This window comes from Ruditapes philippinarum, unplaced genomic scaffold, assembly GCF_026571515.1.
Source record: "Ruditapes philippinarum isolate M1 unplaced genomic scaffold, ASM2657151v2 ctg3707_1_1_1_1, whole genome shotgun sequence".
NCBI lineage: Eukaryota > Metazoa > Mollusca > Bivalvia > Venerida > Veneridae > Ruditapes > Ruditapes philippinarum.
The window spans coordinates 220,352-242,392 of NW_026862631.1; the positions used below are offsets into that span (position 1 = coordinate 220,352).

General features: G+C 32.0%; 1 protein-coding gene and 1 long non-coding RNA gene across 5 annotated transcripts; both read left to right on the forward strand.

The window, feature by feature from the left end:
- Positions 1-299: 299 nt before the first annotated feature.
- On the forward strand, positions 300-20,474 carry LOC132719649 (transcription factor Sox-17-beta.3-like). 4 transcript variants are annotated; one of them, XM_060703457.1, is made up of 3 exons: positions 300-491; positions 13,294-13,551; positions 15,987-20,474. In XM_060703457.1, the coding sequence occupies exons 2-3, from the start codon at positions 13,338-13,340 to the stop codon at positions 17,075-17,077; spliced, it is 1,305 nt and encodes a 434-aa protein (XP_060559440.1). In that variant the 5' UTR covers positions 300-491; positions 13,294-13,337; the 3' UTR covers positions 17,078-20,474. The 4 variants fall into 4 exon arrangements, with proteins under 4 accessions (XP_060559440.1, XP_060559439.1, XP_060559441.1 ...); XM_060703456.1 differs by lacking the exon at positions 300-491 and adding an exon at positions 12,281-12,634; XM_060703458.1 differs by lacking the exon at positions 300-491 and adding an exon at positions 12,720-12,739.
- LOC132719639 (uncharacterized) lies at positions 2,504-2,840 on the forward strand. The gene is made up of 2 exons (XR_009624252.1): positions 2,504-2,631; positions 2,682-2,840. It is a non-coding gene; the product is annotated as an uncharacterized LOC132719639 (long non-coding RNA).
- Positions 20,475-22,041: the final 1,567 nt, after the last annotated feature.

The following is a 22,041-nucleotide window of genomic DNA, read 5'->3' on the forward strand; positions in this document are numbered from 1 at the left end:
ACGGAACTGACGAAAAAAACGTCAAAAATGGATGAGTAACACACTGACATCTTCCCACGAGTGTTAAACACTTAATATGCCCTCATTTCATCAGTGATCCTTTTGCGTATTTAATAAATTTAAGCCTTTACAATCTTCCATATAATTATATTTCTAAAGGTTTTCTCATCATGTAATAAGTTGGAAAGTTTTATTCATCACGCGCATTTTTGTCCAGTCTTCATCATATGATCCTTTTAATATGTTTCTATTTTTATTTCTTCTACTTTCAGTCTCGAGTTAGAATTATATATTAGTATATATATTATATTCATATCGTAAATGACAAAATTTAATTACAAAGTCAATAACAGTGAACATCTTTTAATGAATGTATTTATTTTTTTAAAAATAGGTATAGTCTAAATATTCGTATATTTTTACAGTGTTATATTTGGTAATTCAGGAAGTGACTTATCCTGTATTGAGGTTGTTTGACTTCACAACAATTCGTAAGTATATATCAATATATTATATACTATTAGAATTCTATGATTCTTTACTTTCTTTCGTGTTCCTAAGATTTAATAACAATAATAATAATAATAATAATAATAATAATAATAATAATAGTAGTAGAAGTAATAATAATAATAATAATAATAATAATAATAATAATAATAATAATAATAATAATAATAATAATAAAAATAATGAAATTGAGATAATCTTAAGTAGTCGGTATTATGAATTGACGAGCACACTTTATGCCAAAGAGCCCCTTGGTGATAAAACACATTTACGTTTTTCATTTAGCAGCCCAGATGTCGTGGATTCGAGCTTGAGATGGATCCGGCTCACAGGGAAGTTTATTTTAGAAAGACTCAATAAAAATTCAATCTCAGATCAGATTTTTATTTTATTTTGTGTTGGTCTTTCACCTTCTGCGGTTTTAACGTTATTAAAGGTATTATAACATATGTGTTATTATTTTGTCACAATAAGATTACAATTTTATAAATTTCATTGATGCAATCATCACTTAAGGTCAAATATGTAAAATATCAACCAACTGTGTCTTTTCTTGAGTTCTTTAGAATGATACAGGCGTAGGAAGTGAAAATACTGTCGTTGTAGGCAGTTATGTATTTTCGAGATTGTCCATGATGACGGAAAATGCTCTTTAACTTGCTAACATACGGACAGAAAATCAAGCTCATTTTATTCGTATTGTACCTTTGTTAATAATGGGGGCTTTAAACTATCATATGTTAAAACATCCCTAATGACAGAAACAATGTTAATAGGAAAATGTCGAAAAAGTTTTTTATTGACACGGAGTTACGGTACGATCAAATTTTCCTATATGTTAGGTCTCTCAGTGTTGAGTTCATAGACGTTGGGTCATTCGTTATATTTTCAGGTAATATGAAATGGCATTTAATTGATGGAGTCCGTGTGATTTGAAATTAAGTTTACTGTGTGTCCTTAAAAAGTGTTGTATTATCGCATTGGTTACTTTTCCATCTTGAGAAAATATAACAAATGAAATTTTAAAGGCATAAGCTACAGTTACGTAGGCATAAAAGCAGATTGAAAACGGTATCAAAAAAGTTGAATTTGGACTTTGAATGAATAATTGAGCCGCGTCACGACAAAACCAACATAATGGGTTTGCGACCAGCATGGATCCAGACCAGCCTGCGCATCCGCGAAGTCTGATCAGGATCCATGCTGTTCGCTTACAAACTCTATAACAAGTAGAGAAACTGATAGCGAACAGCATTGATCCTGATCAGACTGCGCGGATGCGCAGGCTGGTCTGGATCCATGCTGGTCGCAAACCCATTATGTTGGTTTTGTCGTGACGCGGCTCAATTGTGTAAATATGACCACTGTTATCAACACTGAACCTTTTACACTTCTGGAACCGAAATAATTTTACCAGTATATCACCCATGCAGACTCAACCGGCTCTGTACTTATGGCTAACTTATGAATTTTCTATCTTGATATGCCAGATTTATAGACAGTTCTGAAAAATGGGAGCTTTGAAAAGTGAATTTTAAAAATTCAGCGGGGAAGGTGAGACTTGCAAATATATACAGTCTTACCAGTTTCAGAATTGTCGGCTGCTCAAGTTTAATCTATTTTTTCTTGCAGCCTATCACATTACCTTTTTATTACAAGTAGAATAAGTCTAATATAGAAATGGAATGTGTACTTTGGCAAAAATGCCCCCCAGGTCAAGCGTTCATATTTGAAAACAAAGTGTGAAATATACCTTCAATATTTAATGCAATATAAAACGTTTCTGAAACGTCCATGTTTTGCAAAATTAAAATAATTGTGTCATACACAGAGAATTAAAAGTAGAAAAAACTTTAAACTCAAAATTTCCCAATAAATCAAATATAATATTTTTAACATTTCAAAACGGACTTAAAAGGACTTAAACTGATACCCCGCTTGGTTTGCATAACTATTGTCGTACATAAACCACTTCAAGACAAACTTGTTAAAAAGGGGCCTCCGTGGCCGAGTGGTTAAAGTCGTTGACTTGAGATCACAGGTCCCTCACCACTGTAGGTTCGATCCTCACTCGGGTCGAAATCTTTCATGTGAGGAAGCCATCCAGCTGGCTTACGGAAGGTCGGTGGTTCTACCCAAGTGCCCGCTCGTGCCTGAAATAATGCCCGAAGGGGCACCTGGGGTCTTCCTCCACCAATAAAGCTGGAAAAAAATCGACGAAAAATCTCGGCGGGACGCTCTAGGATGACCCGACTTGAGTGTACGGTCGCCCATATGGGTTTCCGGCGGCGACCTTAAATAAACGCCTCAAAAAAAAAAAAAAAAAAAAACTTGTTAAAATAGCCACCTTATCGATAGCAATAAGGCGTTGGCATTATTTTAAAGTCTGCCCTTTATCATAAGGGCGGACAACTCTTTGTCCCTTCTCGTAAGAGGAGGGGAATCCTGTGATGCGTGTATGTGGTCGCACGGTCACTTTCTTTATATGTTCTCGATGCATGTATGTGGTCGCATGGTCGAAAATTACAAAAATATAAACGAATGCAATGGCGTTTAGGTATGGAACCGTCTTGTGCAAAATCTGTTCTAAATGTTCTAAAAAAAAGTTGAAATCGTAATAAGGATTTTAAAAGCCTCATTGCCACTTTTTTCACTTCTTTTCTTTTTTTTTGGAGTTTTTTATACCAAGAAAAAATAAGAATTTTTTATTCATTAAGTCCTTAATAGTTTCTAAACATTGAAAAAGTCCTTAACTTAGACTTTAAAAACCACCTAACAGAAGTAACAAAGTCCTAATTAGGTTTTTATAACTTTTTATTACGATTTCAACAGTTTTTAAGAACATTAAGATTTTGCACCGGACGGTCTCATACCAAAACTCCTTTAAAAACGTTGTCAATAATTGAGCTGCGTCACGACAAAACCAACATAATGGGTTTGCGACCAGCCTACGCAGACTGATCAGGATCCATGCTGTTCGCTATCAGTTTCTCTAATTGTAATAGGGTTTGTAAGCGAACAGCATGGATCCTGATGCGCAGGCTGGTCTGGATCCATGCTGGTCGCAAACCCATTATGTTGGTTTTGTCGTGACGCGGCTCATATATTAGAGATTTTCGACCATTTGCATACACAGGATAGTGACAGTGTGGGCAGATACACGCATCACAGGATTCCCCCTTCTCTTACCAGAAATGAACAAAGAGTTGTCCTCCCCTTTTTTACAGGGCAGATTTTAAAATGTTCATCTCAAGCTGATGTCGTAGCTCGAATCCACGACATCTGGGCTGCTGAATAAAAAATGTATACAAATGTGTTTAAACACCAATGGGCTTTTTGGCATAAATTGTGATCGTCAATTTGTAACACTTCGGGATCGTTGATGCCAGCACTATTAAGTGTTGAGAGTTGAGAACCGCTCAAGCCGGTGCTAGGGGGCATGGGGGATGTTGCACGTATTCATTATCCCGCATGTACAGACTCAATCAAACCGAGTCTGCAATTCTCTTGTAATTGTTGTGATTAATGCTTTTGAGGGATCGCTTTGTTTCCAGATTGTAATACCGACTAATTTCATCCAATTACTTTGTACCTTCCTATCTGATAGATAGCAAGTACATAACGTTTATATTGACATAATACGAGTTCTTTAACACGAATTTAGATATTGCGACATTTAATGGTAGTGTTAGACATGTAACGATAAGGGAAAATGGTGCGACATTTAATGTCATCATTGCGACATTTAACGGCATAATATTTGAGACATTTAGCGGCGTTTGCGACATTTAGCGACAATAGTGCAATTTGGCGGCAAGTGCGACATTTAGCGTCGTTGCGACATATAACGGCGCCACACATGCGTTCCTATGGATATATACAGACATTTCCTTAAACCACGTGATTTATTTATCGTTCATGCAAAGTACATTATAAAATTAAAAGGAATTATGGCAAAATAAAAGCTTATTTTGACTTTCACCTTTTAACTTACTATATAACCTTGGATGGGCATCACGTCACTTTAATACATTTCTTTTCCAAAAAAAAGTTAATTATTATTGATAGATGTTGGAAAATGTCCTCATATTGAACTTAATGATGAGTTTTCAATAATTTTCATACTTAGGAGGATGTCAATCTAATATCGATCTTGTATGACCTGAAGCAGATCCTATTTAGTTTTGTTGTACTCATGGTACTGTTAATTAAATCACTAGATAGTTTCACAGTTGAACAGCATGTGTATTGCACTATAAAAATGTAATACGTTTGAAATTTTGTCTTGGTTGTAGATTTGTTCTATCTGTTATTATTTCTTTGGCTCGAATTTAATTATGTATTTTCATGTGACAAAAACATAAGCCAATGTGATATGATGTCCCTATAGAGCTCCACATTTATCTTATATTACTAGATTACTAATACATAATTAGTTTAGATATTTGAATTTAACACAATCCGCAAGTTCAATTACATTTACATATATATAGTTAGTCAATCTGAACGATATCCAACGATGAAATATAGCTGGTGTTACTTTTTACTCCCGCGTATGCAAATTTTCAAAATTCACGAATACTTTGCGAGAAATTATTACGTAACATAAAAAATGACACCAATTCGATGTCATAGTGTTTTAAAAATAAAACAATTATGAATTGCATCCATTTAATTTGCGTTTTTGTTTCTACAGTCAAGATCATAAATATTTCACTGTATCAATATGAGCTTGTACAAAAAAAAGAAAAGAAAATTAAACCTCTAGTACAACTGCTTGTAAATTTTAGGCTTTTTACCGCTTTATGATTACATAAATAGAGGGTATTGAATGAGAGTAAGTTCAATACTGAATTTAATAAAAATGCGAGCATAATATTTTATTCAACGAGTTCAATAAATTTAATAATGAACTTACACGACTGCGAATTTAATATTCTATTTATCACAAACCAAAAACAAAGACCGTTTGAAGTGATAAAGAAACATTTTACATTGCAGCGCCTATAGTATAACACTAACATTTAGCGCGTCCGCTATATTTATGTAACTGAAATGATGTCAGGTCATATATGCACGACCGTGCAATACCATTTTTACGGGGTCGCAAAATCTGTACGGGTATGTGATAAATGACTTAATCATTGAATATAAATTCACATTAACATTTTTTCAGACATAATTTTAATATGCTTAAAGCCAATTGTGACCCGCGCTGTAGAAAGAAATGCTGAATTTAGCAAACCGGAAGTGATACTTGTCTTTAATTTGATTGGTCGATGGGGCAGTGACCGCATAATTAAAAGCTAATAATGCGTTATAATTCAGCGTCATCAAGTACTTGATACACACTTATAGATATTGATTTCTAGTATTTATATTGTAATTCTAAAACCGACACTAAATAGTTTTGAAAAGATATACCGATACGTTTTTTTCCAGGATATATGCGGTATCTAGATATTGACATACATGTACAGCTGATGCCTATCAATGTTTATTTGGTTACTCCAGGATCCATGCTGTATCTAGATATTGACCTACAGCTGATACAGATCCATATTCATACGGTTTCTACAGGATTTATGCTGTATCTAGATATTGACATGCAGCTGGAAATATCAAACAAACAAACAAACAAACAAAAAAGGTTAAGTTGTATGAAGGTCTTGTCTTCAACAGACTCCGTTTCATTAAAGCAATCATGGCGGGGCTGTCATTGAAATATGCAATCGAAATAAAGCAATTGTCAAGCAAACTTAAAATGTTTTCATGTTCCCCGGCTGTTAATTTTCTTAAGAATTTGTAAATACTTTTGATCTTTGTTTATATTTCATATGCTTAAAAAGGTAACAAGTCATATACATTTCTCATAAATAATTGTAGCATTCCAAATCCTAAGTCTCTAAGAGTATCACAATTATGCACTAAATGTATATTAGACTGAATAAACAATTTTGTTCAAAAGTTCGCAATAGAGCCTCTCGCAGAAATGGAAATTGTATCACTATTTCATGTTTTTTATAATTCAAAATAAAGGTACAAGGACAAGCACAGAAGTCAAACATTTATCATACAATAATAATGATCATTTGTTTTTTCCTGGGTGATATTTTTGACCGGCTTGAGTCATACCGTGGGGCATGTGCCCCGTGTAAAATAGACATTCCAGCCATTTAAAATATATGTAAGTGTAGTTGATTATAACGATTATAACAAAGTCATCGATGCACTTAATCATCGTGAAGCACAGAGCGCGCTTGATTCTTTTTACCGGGCTCTGGCACCAACCGTTCCTCGGGATTCTGCAGATGTTTTAACACGGAAAAAAGTGCGTTTATCCTATATTACTATTATTTTCATTAACGCATACTTTGAAATAAATCTTTTTGGACCATAATAACACTTCTTTCCATATGAATTTGGTAGAAATCGTGCATTTTGTGAATTCGGTAAATTCAACTTTTATTTTTTATTGTTAGTAATTTTATTGTCTATGTAACTGATAAAAAATGCAAATAAAAGTCCGAGTTTATTTCAAAATCATAATGCTACTGATGATGCTAATTTTCTTGAAAATTGGTTTATTATTTCCAGAAATATGAACATTTATGTAGGTGTAAAATTGGCAAAGAAGATATCCAAAATGGCCGTCAAAATGGCTGCCAAAATTTAAATAAAAACCCCGTGTATTAAAAACTATTATTTTGCATGTATTTAACGTTTATTAACAATTTTATATTGTTTACTTGCCTCAGTCAACTCGTTATTTAACACCAAAGTTGTTGAAAAACCCATGCAAATCATTGACTTGCAATATTTATACATACAAACTTCTTGAAAATAATTGGCGAAGTGCGTCCTTAAAATTGGGGTCAGGTAGTCCAAATATTTTGTAGCAAGACATAATAAGAAGTACTCAGACAAGTGGGTTTTAAAAGTGATCCAAATATTGAATTCCGAGAAAGATCAATTTGTAATGCCCGTAGTTCTACATACAGACGAGGAAGTGTTTACATATCCCGGTAGTTATATACTCAAACTAAAGATATTTAAGGCTTATCATGTCCCAGAAAGGCTTTTATTTTTATTTCTCAAAATGTTTTAAGTATTGATAATGTTTACAGTTTCCAAAAAAAAAACTGATTTGCTACGTAGATGAATTAGCTTTTGCTAATTTTGCTCAGTTTGGAATTAGGATAACTATAGTGAATTAATATTTTACATGGAATTCAAAATTCTACTTTGTTTACAATTTGCTACCTTAACAAACACATTTCAAGCCTACTTTCTTCAGTTGTTAAGCTTCTAACATACTCTAAAAGCATTATTAAAACATTATAAAATACATGTTTGAGATTTCTAAAAAAAAAAGAAAATATTGAATTATGAGGCACAATGTGCCTTTAAGATTGTTACTTTCAATTACTTATGGTCGGCTTCATGTAACCATAGATTTAAAAAAAAAAGCAAAGTGTGGTAAATGTTAATCAATAATTAATAACAACAGCATTAAGAAATATCGATATTTATTCATCTAAAAACAATACAAACTAAATGATACTCAGCTGAATATTCGCAATGTTCCGTTTTTCCGGTTATTTTATATGAATTAATATATAATAAAATGTATGGTGGTTGATTTGGTACGCTTTTGTGCGTCGCGTTGGCGCTGGCGACAACACCAACACGACAAAGCGCAAAACGGCGCGTTGTCGCGCTCTGTCTCTAGCGCGGCACGCCAAACGGTGCGTTGTCGTGCGACGTGTTGTCGCGATGTCACAATGTCGCTTGGTTCAAATTGAAGGATTGGCTTATAAGCCAAGCGACAGGGCGAGATCTCGACAACGCGCCGCACGACAACGCGCCGTTTGGCGAGCCGCGCTAGAGACAGGACGACCAGACGAAAGTCTGGCAACGTGCCGTTTGGCGCTTTGTCGTTTTGTCGCTAGCTCCAACTAGACGCACAAAAGCGTGCCAAATCAGCCGCCATAAAATATACACTTTATATTTTTATACATAGAGAATATTCAAGATTTTTTCTTTAAATACAGAATCTATTTCATCGAGTTGTATGCAAAATAGCAAAATTTGATTGCAAAGTAGCAATCCTTGATAGCAATACGTGTTAGCAATACTTGATAGCAAGAGATCAATTCTTAATAGCAATACTTTATCGCAATATTTTATAGCAATCCTTTTGCAAGATATAAATCCTTTACAGCAAGATAGCTAAACTTGGTAGCATTATTTGGTCGCAATATCCGATAGCAATACTCGATAGCAATACTTCAATAGCAATACTTCGATAGCAAATTTCCGATAGCAATACTTGACAGCAATACTTGATAGTAATACTCATTAGTAAAACTCGATAGCAATACTTCGATGACAATATTTCGAGGGCAATATTTCGATAGCAATATTTTATTGTTACACTTAGTAGCAAGGGACTTTGGATTCTTTCATGTGAGGAAGCTATCCAGCTAGCTTACGGAACGTCGGTGGTTCTACTCAGGTTCCCGTTCGTGCCTGAAATAATGCACGGAAGGGCACCTGAGTTTCCTCCAGTAGCGAACGTCGCAAATGACTATACTGTGTCGGTGTGACGTACAACCCAATCAACAAACATCTTCAAAAAACAAGTTTTTCATAAGTCAAGATGATAATTCTTAACACATTCTACTGTAATATCATAGTATTACATTTCAGTTCGAATGTACCAAATTAATAAAAACAAAATACATGATCAAAGTATGTATTCCTAGTTGGTAACTGATTCTCCACGCCATGACAGTCACACCGTTTCGAATTCATTGAATCAGTTCTTTTTCCAAAATGGAAAGGTTCGTGAACATGCCCGCGTGTAAGTAGAAATGAAGTCGCTAGATATCGATAATATCAGTTTTAATATCCGTATTAAGTCGAAGCCGCTTTCGTCTTCTTACAACATCACGAGGTGGAACCGCATATGGATCCCAAAATTAAGCATCGGTAAAAAATACTTGATAGAAATACTTGCAACAGTTTGCAACCTGTAACAAAACACGTCAAGACTATTCCATATGGTGAATAGGAGTTATCGGTTCAAACTACATCTCAAATGGGGTGTCCGTGGCCGAGTGGTTAAGGTCGTTGACTTCAAACCACTTGCCCCTCACCGCTGTGGGTTCGAATCCCGACAGGGACTTTGGATTCTTTCATGTGAGGAAGCTATCCAGCTAGCTTACGGAACGTCGGTGGTTCTACTCAGGTTCCCGTTCGTGCCTGAAATAATGCACGGAAGGGCACCTGAGGTCTTCCTCCACCAGTAAAGCTGGAACGTCGCCAAATGACCTTTACTGTGTTGGTGTGACGTAAAACCCAATGAAACAAACATCTCAAACAAACTCATAAGGTTGTTTCATAAGTCAAATGATAATTCCTTAACACAGTTCTACTGTAATATTCATAAACGGTTTTCAATTCAGTTCCGGAATGTTACCAAATTAAACAAATATAAACATGTACATGATAAAAGTAATCAATTCACCCTTAGTTTCTGGTGGGTAACTGATTCTACCAACGCCATGACCAGACGACACCGTTCGATATTCAGTCAATTCTTAATATGATTTTTTTTTCCTAAAATGATGAATACTAGTAATTTCGTGGAACAGGCCCGCGTGGTAAGGGTTAAAAGGAGCACAGTGAAGTAAACCAGTACATTTTCAGTATTATCCAGAAAATTAATCAAGTATTTCCTAACTAATTGATAATCTACTTATATAATAAATGCCGGCTACTTATAAAATGAATGGAAATGATTTTCTATCATTTTCAATGCAGGCGGGAAAACGTGAACCCTCTCTGATTTCTGAATGTGGTCAATCTAGCCATGACACTTCAATGTAACCGTATGTTAATAAAAAGCGCTGTGGTTTTCAAACAATCCTTAAGATATAGTGGCATAATATCGAACAAAACTTAATTAAAAGTCAGATATACTCGTAAGTCATAAAAGCATTGGCAAGAAACTATTATGTTGCGTGGTGTTGTGTGGTGTTGTGTGGTGTTGTGTGTGTTATGTTATGTTATGTTATGTTGTCTTATGTTATGTTATGTTATGTTATGCTATGCTATGCTATGCTATGCTATGCTATGCTATGCTATGCTATGCTATGCTATGCTATGCTATGCTATGCTATGCTATGCTATGCTATGCTATGCTATGCTATGCTATGCTATGTAATGTTTAACCGTTTGAATCATTGCAACAGCACTGGGCAGAACCCCATATGGATTCCAAAAATTAAGCATCGGTAAAAAATATATGTGAATTTCCGTTGCTCCAGATGTGCGCTTTAAATCGATATGTAAAGGAGAAAATAGGTCGGACTTCTGTTGTTTCCTTGAGCAAGAAACTGTACACTCATTGCTTAGCACTTGTTTGTTCCAGGAACTGGAGAGTGTTTCAATAAGCTCATAGATTGCAACACAATCGAACTTAGATAAATTTAGTATAAACTAAGAATCGCAGACCACAAAACAAGTACACTGTACTTCAGTTCGCTTGTACATGTGAAATGATTCTGTCCATGACTAAAATATTACTGGTTACTTTTTTAAAAAGCTTCTTGTTGGTGCTATATAAACCGAACCTTATAATAATTATTGTAAATCTTGGTAATTTTATTTAATATATTTTCTTTTCTGTTTTTATTTTATCTGTCATTTTATTCTATCTTATTCTGATCACTCTTATAACTCTTTTTCTTCTTCTTCTTCTTCTTCTTCTTCTTCTTCTTCTACTTCTTCTTCTTTTCCTCTTCCTATTCTTATAATAATAATCATCATCGTCATTAACTTATTATCATTATTATTAACTTATTATCATTATGATTATTATTATCATTATTATTATTATTATTATTATTATTACTATTATTATTATAATAATTATTATTATTATTATTATTATTATTATTAGTTTAGTATCAATTATTATTATTACTATTACTATTATTATTATTATTATTATTATTATTATTATTATTATCATTATTATTATGTTTCTGCGTTGTATGTGAACATTGTATGTTTGTATTGAATGTATGTCATATTTCAAGTGATTTATGTATGTTTTGTATGTATTGCTAAAGGCATTTAATGGGTTGCCGAAAAATGCAATTAGATTTGAATTGAATTGGTATTATTATTATTATTATTATTATTATTATTATTATTATTATTATCATCAATGATATTTTATGAGAAAAAAATGATGTTATTTTTATCAAAACCAAAAGTACTGCATTGTAATGCAGTAGCAGTACCACTTTTTAAGACAGTAATTCAGTATCAGAACCAGTACTTATAAAATCGCTGCAGTACGTACTGCAGTACCAGTACCAGTAATGCAGCTCTGATCATCATCATCATCATCATCATCATTACTATTGTTAGTACCATTTTCCATTTTTAAATATTATTATTATCATTATCAATAATTCATCATATTTATACACATCATCATCATCATTTGACACAGAGTCACTTGTACAAAATGTTTGTAAATTTGTAAATTACATTAACCAGTGATAACGAATGAATCTCTTCCTGATATCAATACATTGTATATCAATTCTTGAAAAATAAGTATAAGGTATAACCATAATAAATCACATCATGTCCAAATCTAGATCATTAACTAACTTTACATACAACTGTTAAGCAATTTAAAACTTGTCACTTAAAATCGTTTATCTTTGCAAAGCATCTGTACATAAGTGGTTACTAAATGATTGTTAATGATTCAGTGAAGTGTCTCTTCAAAAGTGAAAGTTTAGCATGATGTATAATTCAATCATTTCGCGGTAAAGCAATAGGACAGATGGGTCACCCTTAGTTTACGCCCCCAGCTTATTAAAATTCCGTTTTTCGATTTTTCCACGACCTGTACTTTCCGGTTTTTCCAATTATCTTCCTTAAAAAAGTGAAAGAGGGTCTTCAAATAGCTCGAAACTGGAGGACAGCGATTCGTGATAAGCATTATCTCTTTAGTCGGCAAACTGTTAGTAGAGAATTCAGTTTGCATTGTTAAGCAATAAATTAATAAATCGTCAAGTACCGTGCATTTTTGCAGGTAAGGTTTGCATGTTCGCACGATAAATTTGATATATGACACTTAGCGAGCGTAAAATTTCAACTTGATAATAGATAACTGGGATATAAGTTTCTTCGCTTGCCGGTATATATATTTTTTCTCAGGCTTTGCTTGTTTGTTATAGAAATATCTTTTGTTTTCTGCGCGTTAATCGAATACATATTCAATTAATATTAAAGGCTCAATGTACATAAAACCTCGCCAATCACCGCGGATGATAGATACGTACGTTAACTGAACTTTATCGGTGATTTGATAATTTTCCTGATCAAAGTATCAAATAGTGATCTAATGTGGTAGATATACGTTACTAATTACGACTAATTTTACGAATCGACTTAATAATAAATTTAAAAAAAGATACTCACGTGACTGGGGATTTTTTTTTCAAACAAAGTAATAAAAACAGCACGCGCGTTCTGTATGGTTTTAATTTGTGCAAGTGAAGCGTTAGCAACAGTCTTGGAATTTTTAAGATTACTTTGTTAAAAATAAAACAAAACAAAAAACCCACAATCTTTTTAGCTTTGATTATCGCGTTTCACAGATGTCTAATTCGCTAGAAATCAACAAAAGTGTAATTGCTAATGAAGCGTAAGATAACAAGAAAATAAATATGGATGGAAATGTTATTCCAGGTTATACCACATCCACGCCTCACGAACAGCAGACGAACTCCTTTATGACGCATTCTAGTGGGTACAATTACCAGCAGTGGATACCCTCAGTGGCATATCCGGCAACCATGAGAGAGCACATTGCCATGAATATTCCGAAGAAGGAGCAGCGTATTCGACGACCTATGAACGCGTTCATGGTCTGGGCAAAAACGGCGCGAAAACGGCTAGCAGACGAGAATCCAGACGTGCATAATGCAGAGCTGAGTAAAATGTTAGGTAAGTCGGTTTTGTTTTTTTTGTTTTTTTTTGTCTAATTATAACAATCGTTTAGAAGAACAATAAGCGTAGAAAATAACCTGTAAATATATGATTGCCTAAATTAACTTTTACCTGTGTAACATTTTCAGAAGCAATAAGATGTAATCTGAAACGAAAAAAATTTCCTTCGTGATGTTATTAACTTGAAAATTACTGACTTAACAGATCAATAAAACAGTTGGCATTCTCATTTTGTCTAAGTATATGTACAGAGATGCTAGACATATAGTTGTTATATTAATGCATTGTTAACACAAGGTGTTATATTGCTATACACCGTGCACCGAGTGCAGGTATATAATATTCTTTCCCGTGAAGACTTAATTACAATAAAATCCTACCCATTTGTTATTCATTAATATTGGTTTTGTTTCCTAGATAAAAAAAATGTAAAACTCATAAAAAATTATTTTGAATGCATAATTTATAAACATAGAGTTTTAATTTATTATTGATATATAGTACTGATATTAAATTTTCAAAAGTGAAATTCTGGGGAAAAATAGAAAACCCTAAAAATTACGATATACAGGATTTACACTCATCCTTTAATGATATTGGACTAAATAATTCAGGACGCATAATAAGACATCTTGATAAAATCTAAAACTTTCAAGTACAAACGCAAACTATCCATTAGTTTGTATGTCCGTAAATCATACCATGAAAATTGTTGTATTATATTATATTATCGTAACTGAATATAACTTAAAAATGACTGGATTTGTATTTTTTACAACAATGTATTGTGGTTAATCTGAATTAAACGCTGTGCAAAATGCTTTTTTGTTAGACTAACAGCACACAACAGTACCCTAAATCTGAAAAAAATGTGTCTTTTTGTACGAAAAATAAAAGAATAAAACACATGACTAAACTTAAACTCGAAAAGAAGCGAAAGGAAGAAAAAATGCTTTCTGAGGCTAAGTTAAAAGTACCTGTTTATCTTATGTTGTAGTAAAAAAAGCGGTGATAATTTTAATTTGTTAATCTGATAGTAGTTGACAATTAGTAGCTCCATATAGCCTAATTAACTAAAAACATGGTTTTTAATCTGAACCTGTGAAATGCACGTAACCTCGGCACGTGGAGGCTTACAGGTGGCAAAGATAAATTTCATTAGTCGGCTTTGCTTAGGAAGCAGACTTCAAAATTCCTTGATGGCTTTTTTTTAATGAAATGACTCACGACCGAAACTTGAAATAATCAACTTAAAGTGAAAGTCTTATACTGTTATTCTTATTTCTCAAAATGTTTTCCATTTTTAGCTGCCTTTTAGCAATGGGTTCAGTTATAGTTCTAAAGTATTTTGTTTGAAGGTCAAAATACTGCTTTATTTACATTTTGCTATGTTTATAAACAAATACTTGGACATGCTACTTTCCTCAAGTGACCAGCATCTAACATAATCTGAAACCCTTTTTAAACATTATAAAACTCATGTTTGCCATTTCCAAAAATGTAAAAAAAATATTTTATATCTGAGGAATAATGTGCATTGAAGAATTAAGAAATTAAATTCTATATTTTTTGTTTAAGAGGTAGATGTGGTAACTTTTTAGAAATCAGTTAAGTGCGGCACGGATTCTATGAATTTGGTTTTACGCGAATAATATTATAATATTAATTTTCTCTAAATAAGTTCTACCGGACATTTTCCTATAACCTAAACTTGCGGTAGATATTTGGAACATTAAAATATACTAGCATCGCCCATAATTATTGCTAATAATTTGAAACAGAATAAATATTTAATTTATTTGGATTTTTTTAAATCATTTTAAAAATTACGTTCAGTCTATAGTTTGATGTTTAACTGTTAAAATTGTGATGTGTATAGTCATAGATTTATATTGTACCAGTAGCAATAAGTCATTTACATGTATACTTTTTATTTAAAAGATACATACATACGGATACATATTGGTGATATTTCAAATCTGGAATAAAAGTCCGGAATATGAAAATAATTTAAAATATTTTTATGGTGATTGAATTGCCGACATTTTTCCCACTTTTGAAAAAAATGGTAATCTTATCATATTTATTTTCACAATTTACATATGTCTTCAAACAAAAATCAGATTACGAATGAATTAATTAAAAAAGATATGGGATATTCAATAAATATGCACACAATTATTTTACCCCATTTCTTTCATTTTTAACTTTTAATAGGAGGTTTTAAGTTCAAATCAAGCCATTGCATTAAAATTAGAAAATATGCTTTAAAATAAAATTCTCAAATGACAGAAAGAAATTATTTTCTATGTGTTTTTTCTTTTCTTTCTATTCTTTGTTTTTGTTGTTTTTTTCTTTATCTCTTTTTGTTGTTATTCATTTTTAATTGTGTCAACATAAACATCTATTTTTAATTGCTTTGTTTACTTCAGGCACTAATTGGAAGAATTTGCCAGCAGACGAGAAGAGACGATATATAGACGAAGCGGAGAGGATCAGACAGGATCATATGAAACAATATCCCGACTATAAATACCGTCCACGCCGACGGAAGGGCACAAAAAAGGCCAACAATAACCCAAACACATCTCTACCAACTGAACATTCTTCAGGCTCTTTAGCGTACGACAGGGCATCCAGTTGCAGCCCTCACTATTCAATGGGGAGATTCCCAAGATCGAACAGTTTTAGCTACAGTGATTTTCCAAACAGACAATCCGAGAACGAGTTTCAGCGGCTGAGCTCCAGCGTGCCTATAAGTGCTACTCGCCTTTCTGTATCTCCAGAGTCACTTCCGCCAAGCAGCCCGGAGGAGGCAAGCCATGACAACGTCGCATACGCAGGTCATTGTTCATTCAGTCATTATCAGGCGACTGGAATGAATTCTTACGAACAATCTCGCCAGTTTTCTGACTCTCAAGTGCTGGGTCGGAACTATGAATATTCTAAAACGTACACTCCCCACACAATGATCTCTCAACAAATACCAAAACCACAAAACGTCGGGATTAAAGTTGATCATAATGACAATTACTGGAAAAGTTTCAACAACACGGTGGTAAAATCAGAAATGTATGCTTCTGACATGTCTTTGCAGCAGGGCAATTTGGTCCGCACGTCTCAGGGTTTTACGTACGGCAATTACGCTGAAAACGTAAAATCTCAATTTTACGATCAGAATGAAGAGCAGTTTGATGACGTGATCGATATCAAACCGGAAGAAATGGAAATATACATCAACCCAAACAATCGGCTGGATCTGAACAGGAACGCCATTGAAAGATGCCTTCCCGCTCTTTCTGCTCGTGCCGATTTAGGTAACGTTAAGTACCGTGAGATTAAACGCGAATACCAAGACGTTCATGATGAAAATGACTACAAAAATGAAAATACTGCTGTTTATGATGAAGCGTCATCGATGGTTCACGAGTCGGAGCAGTGCAGAGATATTCCAGTAGTATGTTATGATTTTGAATTTGATGCACAACCAATGATAAACGCCATTACGAATAAAACCGGGTAAATGGAACAATGAAAGTATGTGAGGAATGCTTTTGATAAATATTGTAAGATTACATTTTTTGAAAATTATTTCCTAAGTAAAACATACAAAAGATTGCAATTTCAGGCACATAAATGAACATTCTATATTGGCTTTTACTCATTTTAAGTAAGTCAAACTGGCTTGTTCAGAGGTTTGACTAAAATTTATAGAGATTTTGGTAATTATACTGTTCTTCTTGTAACCATTTTTTGCTATAAAACGTTTGATACATCTAATGAATTAGACAATATTCAAACTAATATTGCAGACATAAAACTTATAAATATCAGAAATCATTATAGATCTGGTGAAATAAAAGCATCGCAAAAGCTTTCTAGTTCACAGTTTTCCCTTCTTGAAAACTGCCTATAGAGATAATACGGTTTTACTTTTAGTCTACATTTTTACGAGCTGCATTCTTTCTGCACGTTTCTCCACATATTTCTGATTAACTATCTACCTTACGTCTTTAAATCATTACAATAAAATACGCTCACGCGTGTTATATACAGTAAACAAAGATACATTTACCTTTGTTGTTTTTTTTTTGTTCGGCAATGAAATTTGCCATGTTCTTTCCAATCAGGGCGTGGAAACAGGCAATAATATCATTTTAGTGAAATGATCTCTGCAAATCTTGTTTTGTTTCCTGTTAATAGAATTTGCCATTTTCCGCGTTCAGATTTAATAGAAATCCACCTTTGGTTTTACTTTGAAAGTGGGTTCATTAAGTTTTTTTTCATGAAAATCATAGCAAATATAATGTTGATGAAAGGAAACATCATGAACCATGGGTGATTTGTTTGTATTACTTTATTCAACAATATAATAATAAAACCTGCTATAAAGCTAGAGAACTGTATTCTAATTCATAAATTGTTGATTTTCACTCTTGCAAAAGGGTCCCGTGTATGAATCTTTAATGTCAACCACCTTTCAATTAGTCAATTGCCGTTATGTCTATATGTTGATAAACTTATATATGCTCCTCAAAACTTAGTAATGGCCTCTTCACCAGCTCATATGAAAGCACTTGAATGTTAAAATTTATCAGGAAATCGTCAATAAAATGTTAATTTAAGTTTCATACAGTATACTCATGTTCAGTGTTTAGTTTGTTTTTATATCTTGCACCTGTTAAACTAACATATATTTATTTGTTCTCATTTTTAATCTCCACAGTCAATATGTATATGTTTGTTCATGATTTATACATCGATCAGCCCAACTAGGTTTAATAACAGCTTAAATTATCTGTAAAGTGATTATAATTGACATATATGTTATTTATTGTTATTTGCTTTCCTATAAGTCGTATAAAGCAATATTTTATTCGACAAACTTTATATACCATTGACACTCTACATTAAGAGCCTTAGATTTATTACTTTATCTGTTTTGAAGAAACTCTTGTAACGAAGCTACAGGATTGTAAAAACAAATATATCGGAGTTTATCAGGGTTCAGTTTTTACAGCTTAGTTTTTCACTTGTTTCATAAAAACCTTTCAACGTTACAAACGCGTATAAACGTCAATGTGTCTTTCTTATTGTTGCAATGAATTTTCATTTGACTCAATTCTGAATTTTAATTTGACTTAATGTTGATATTTTTTTCTTCAACATAGAACTTTATTTTATTTTATTTTGATTACATATTCAGAAAGGTATAAAAAGTTGGAAATGAGTTAGCTGTAATGCGGTTCATTACACATTAATTGTTATTTCATTAATTTGATTTTGTATTATACATGTATTAAGATCACTTGATATTAAAATCTTTCTTTTGCAAGATCATCTGTTATATAAAAAATCTGATTTATTTTGCTGCATACTAAATTGACTTTGCAACGAACACATTCTTGTTTTAGTTATTGTACATACATATACATTTGCATGTATTTTTGTATTTTGAAAAATATGATAATATGCACAATTTGATAATTTTCTATGCTATGTTTTAATTTGACTTTTATTTATAGTAATAATGTCATGTAAGTTATATATAGAAATTTCACAACGCAGTAATATGAGTTTCAAACAAATTTGACTTTGTAACAATAATGTTTTTTTTCCCCTACCTTTCAGTTACTGTACATAGATGACTTTTTATCTGAGGATTTTTACTTGATGGGATTTGAAATATTACACCATTTGATAAAACTTGTGCGCAAATTTTTAGGTCGTTCCCCCATCCCATGTTTCCAAAATAATAATTTATTGTGCAAAATGACTACAAAAATTAAAAGCGTTGCAATGCATTTCACTCGAAATCGAGTTCAGAATCCCACAAAAAACGATATTCAATTCTGAGTATATCTTTTTATTATCCTTTGCAAATTATTTCCGTTTTGAATGCTATATTTGATCAATGTATGAATTTCAAATTTTATGTTTCAGACATTTTGACTTCAGTTTAACTCACTCAATATAAATTTCTACATTATGTTTTAATTTGACTTTTTAAAACAAATATCATGTTACTTCACTTATGAAAAAATACAACGCAGTTATGTAATCTCTGTTATCTATCTGTATATTTTCACAAGTTTCTTGCTATCTTGATAATTTATCAAACTACATATATTTATTTTTGTACCTGACTAATAGGTTTTTCATATATATTTTTTTTTTTGGGAAAATGCTTTATACATATATATCAATAGGTTACGATTTGTAACGCTAGTAAATAAAACTTTTATATTTTTAGATCAGTAATTTTAATAAGTGGAGAAAAAATGAATTTTTGGTTAAAAAGTCCCTCTTTGTCATATGTTTAATACATGTATATATTATATTGAACAGATTATCTGAACATGTTCCTACTTTATTTGACAAGAACTGTCTGTTTTCTTTTTTTGTCTGTTTGTTTTTGTTTTTGAGATTATATTTGTAACTTTATTTTATAATGTAAATAGATTTTAACTTTTAAGATATACATGTACATAAGAGACAATGAAATATAAAAACATATTATATTTTTTATGACACACACTAAAGAATATGTAAATTTTGAATGCTTACAGTGAAAATGACTTTAACTTACCTTAACTTGCAAAACCATGTCATCTATCAAACAATAGTTATAAGCAACGATAATATGCAAATGAGTTCTTTGAAATTCTACAATATACAATCATGATTATTTTCTAAAAAAGAAATATTTACTATTAATATTTTTGTGTTATTTTCTTTTTCATAAAAGTATCAAAAATTTGTGTACTGTCGTCGTTTGAATTGAAACGTTTACAGTGCCATAGGTAATTTCAGATTGAGATTTGTTTTATATTTATTTTAATTATTTACACAAACAAAAATATCTTATGTCATGTTTATGATTTTTTGCTCCTTTGAAATAAAAAAATGATGAAAAAGAATTGTGAATGTCTTTGTTTTCCTTGTTAAGCTGTTTAGCCTTCATTTGAAGCCACAAATGGAAGTGGGATGTCCTTCCAGAAAAGCTAACGATTTCAGTATCACTTTCTTATTCCGTCTTAAATTAACAAGTTTAAGATCCAATTTTAAATTGCTGACGAAAAAAATTTATATTCAACTCAACTATTTAGGTACATGTATCTCTTTATACATCAACTGACATTGCAAAAATATGTGTCATAGCTGTGGTTAACATCCATCCATACATACATACATACATACATACATTTTTTTTTAGTATGTAAGGTATAAATATTAGTCTGTCTATGCTTATCAATTAAAAAAAAGAACGCAATCAGATTTGCTTTAATATAGATAAGACAGACAAGATTAAAAAAGCAAAAAAGTAATGAAATAATAGAATAATGAAATCATCGTCAGCGTCACAATAAATATTCGAAATATTCGAGAGAAAAAATGACAATAAGAAGCCGAAATTAAAAATAGAATTGTGAATTGTATTTTTCATGCTTTGACCTTTTATCTTTCTATGTTAACTCCTGCTTGTCCAAAATGTTAATTATGATAATAATAATAATGATGATGATGATGATGATCATTATAATAATAATAATAATAATAATGATAGATGATGATGATGATGATGATGATGATGATGATGATGATAATTATAATGATGATGATAATGATGATGATGATGATGATGATGATCATAAAAATAATAATAATAATAATAATAATAATAATAATAATAATAATAATAATAATAATGATGATGATAATGATGATGATGATGATCATCATCATCATAATAATAATAATAATAATAATAATAATGATGATAACGATGATGATGATGATGATGATGATGATGATGATGATGATGATAATAATAATAATCATCATCATCATCATAATCATTTTTAACAGGTTATGTGTATGGTGAAATGAGTTTCATCGACGTTACGACCAGAATTTATTGTCGAATCAATGTTGTGTCTTTGAAATGCAGTTTTCTATGGGTTTTTTATTCTTTTTTTTTTTTTGCTATTTTTTTCTAAGTTTGAAACTTTGAGACAGTGTATGTCCTCTTCAGCACATACAATTACCTTCTAATGAAAAAAAGGAAAAGGAAAAGACAAAAACGAAATATAGTTCAGATAGGAATATGCACTTTCAATGAACACACACACATATTTTCATTTTCACGATTGAGGTGTTTATTTGTTTAAAAAGGTATATAATGATGACTATTTCTATAGAATAGTCTCTGTTATTTGGGGAACAACTTATACCCTGCCCTGGTTATGACGTAGGTACTGTATCTACGTCATATCCTTTTAACGCTGGCGTCGAATGTTGTAACAATGGAAGAAATGAATTGTTGAAAAAAAAAATGGAAAAAATCGCTGATCAAAACAGCAATCGATAGTAATATCTTCTAGATATGAATCGATAAGACGTCGGTGATTTTCTGTGTGCCCTATAAGCAGCAATTTTGTTGATATTTTCCACGATTGAAGCGGATTTGTTCTTGATGTCTTTGGT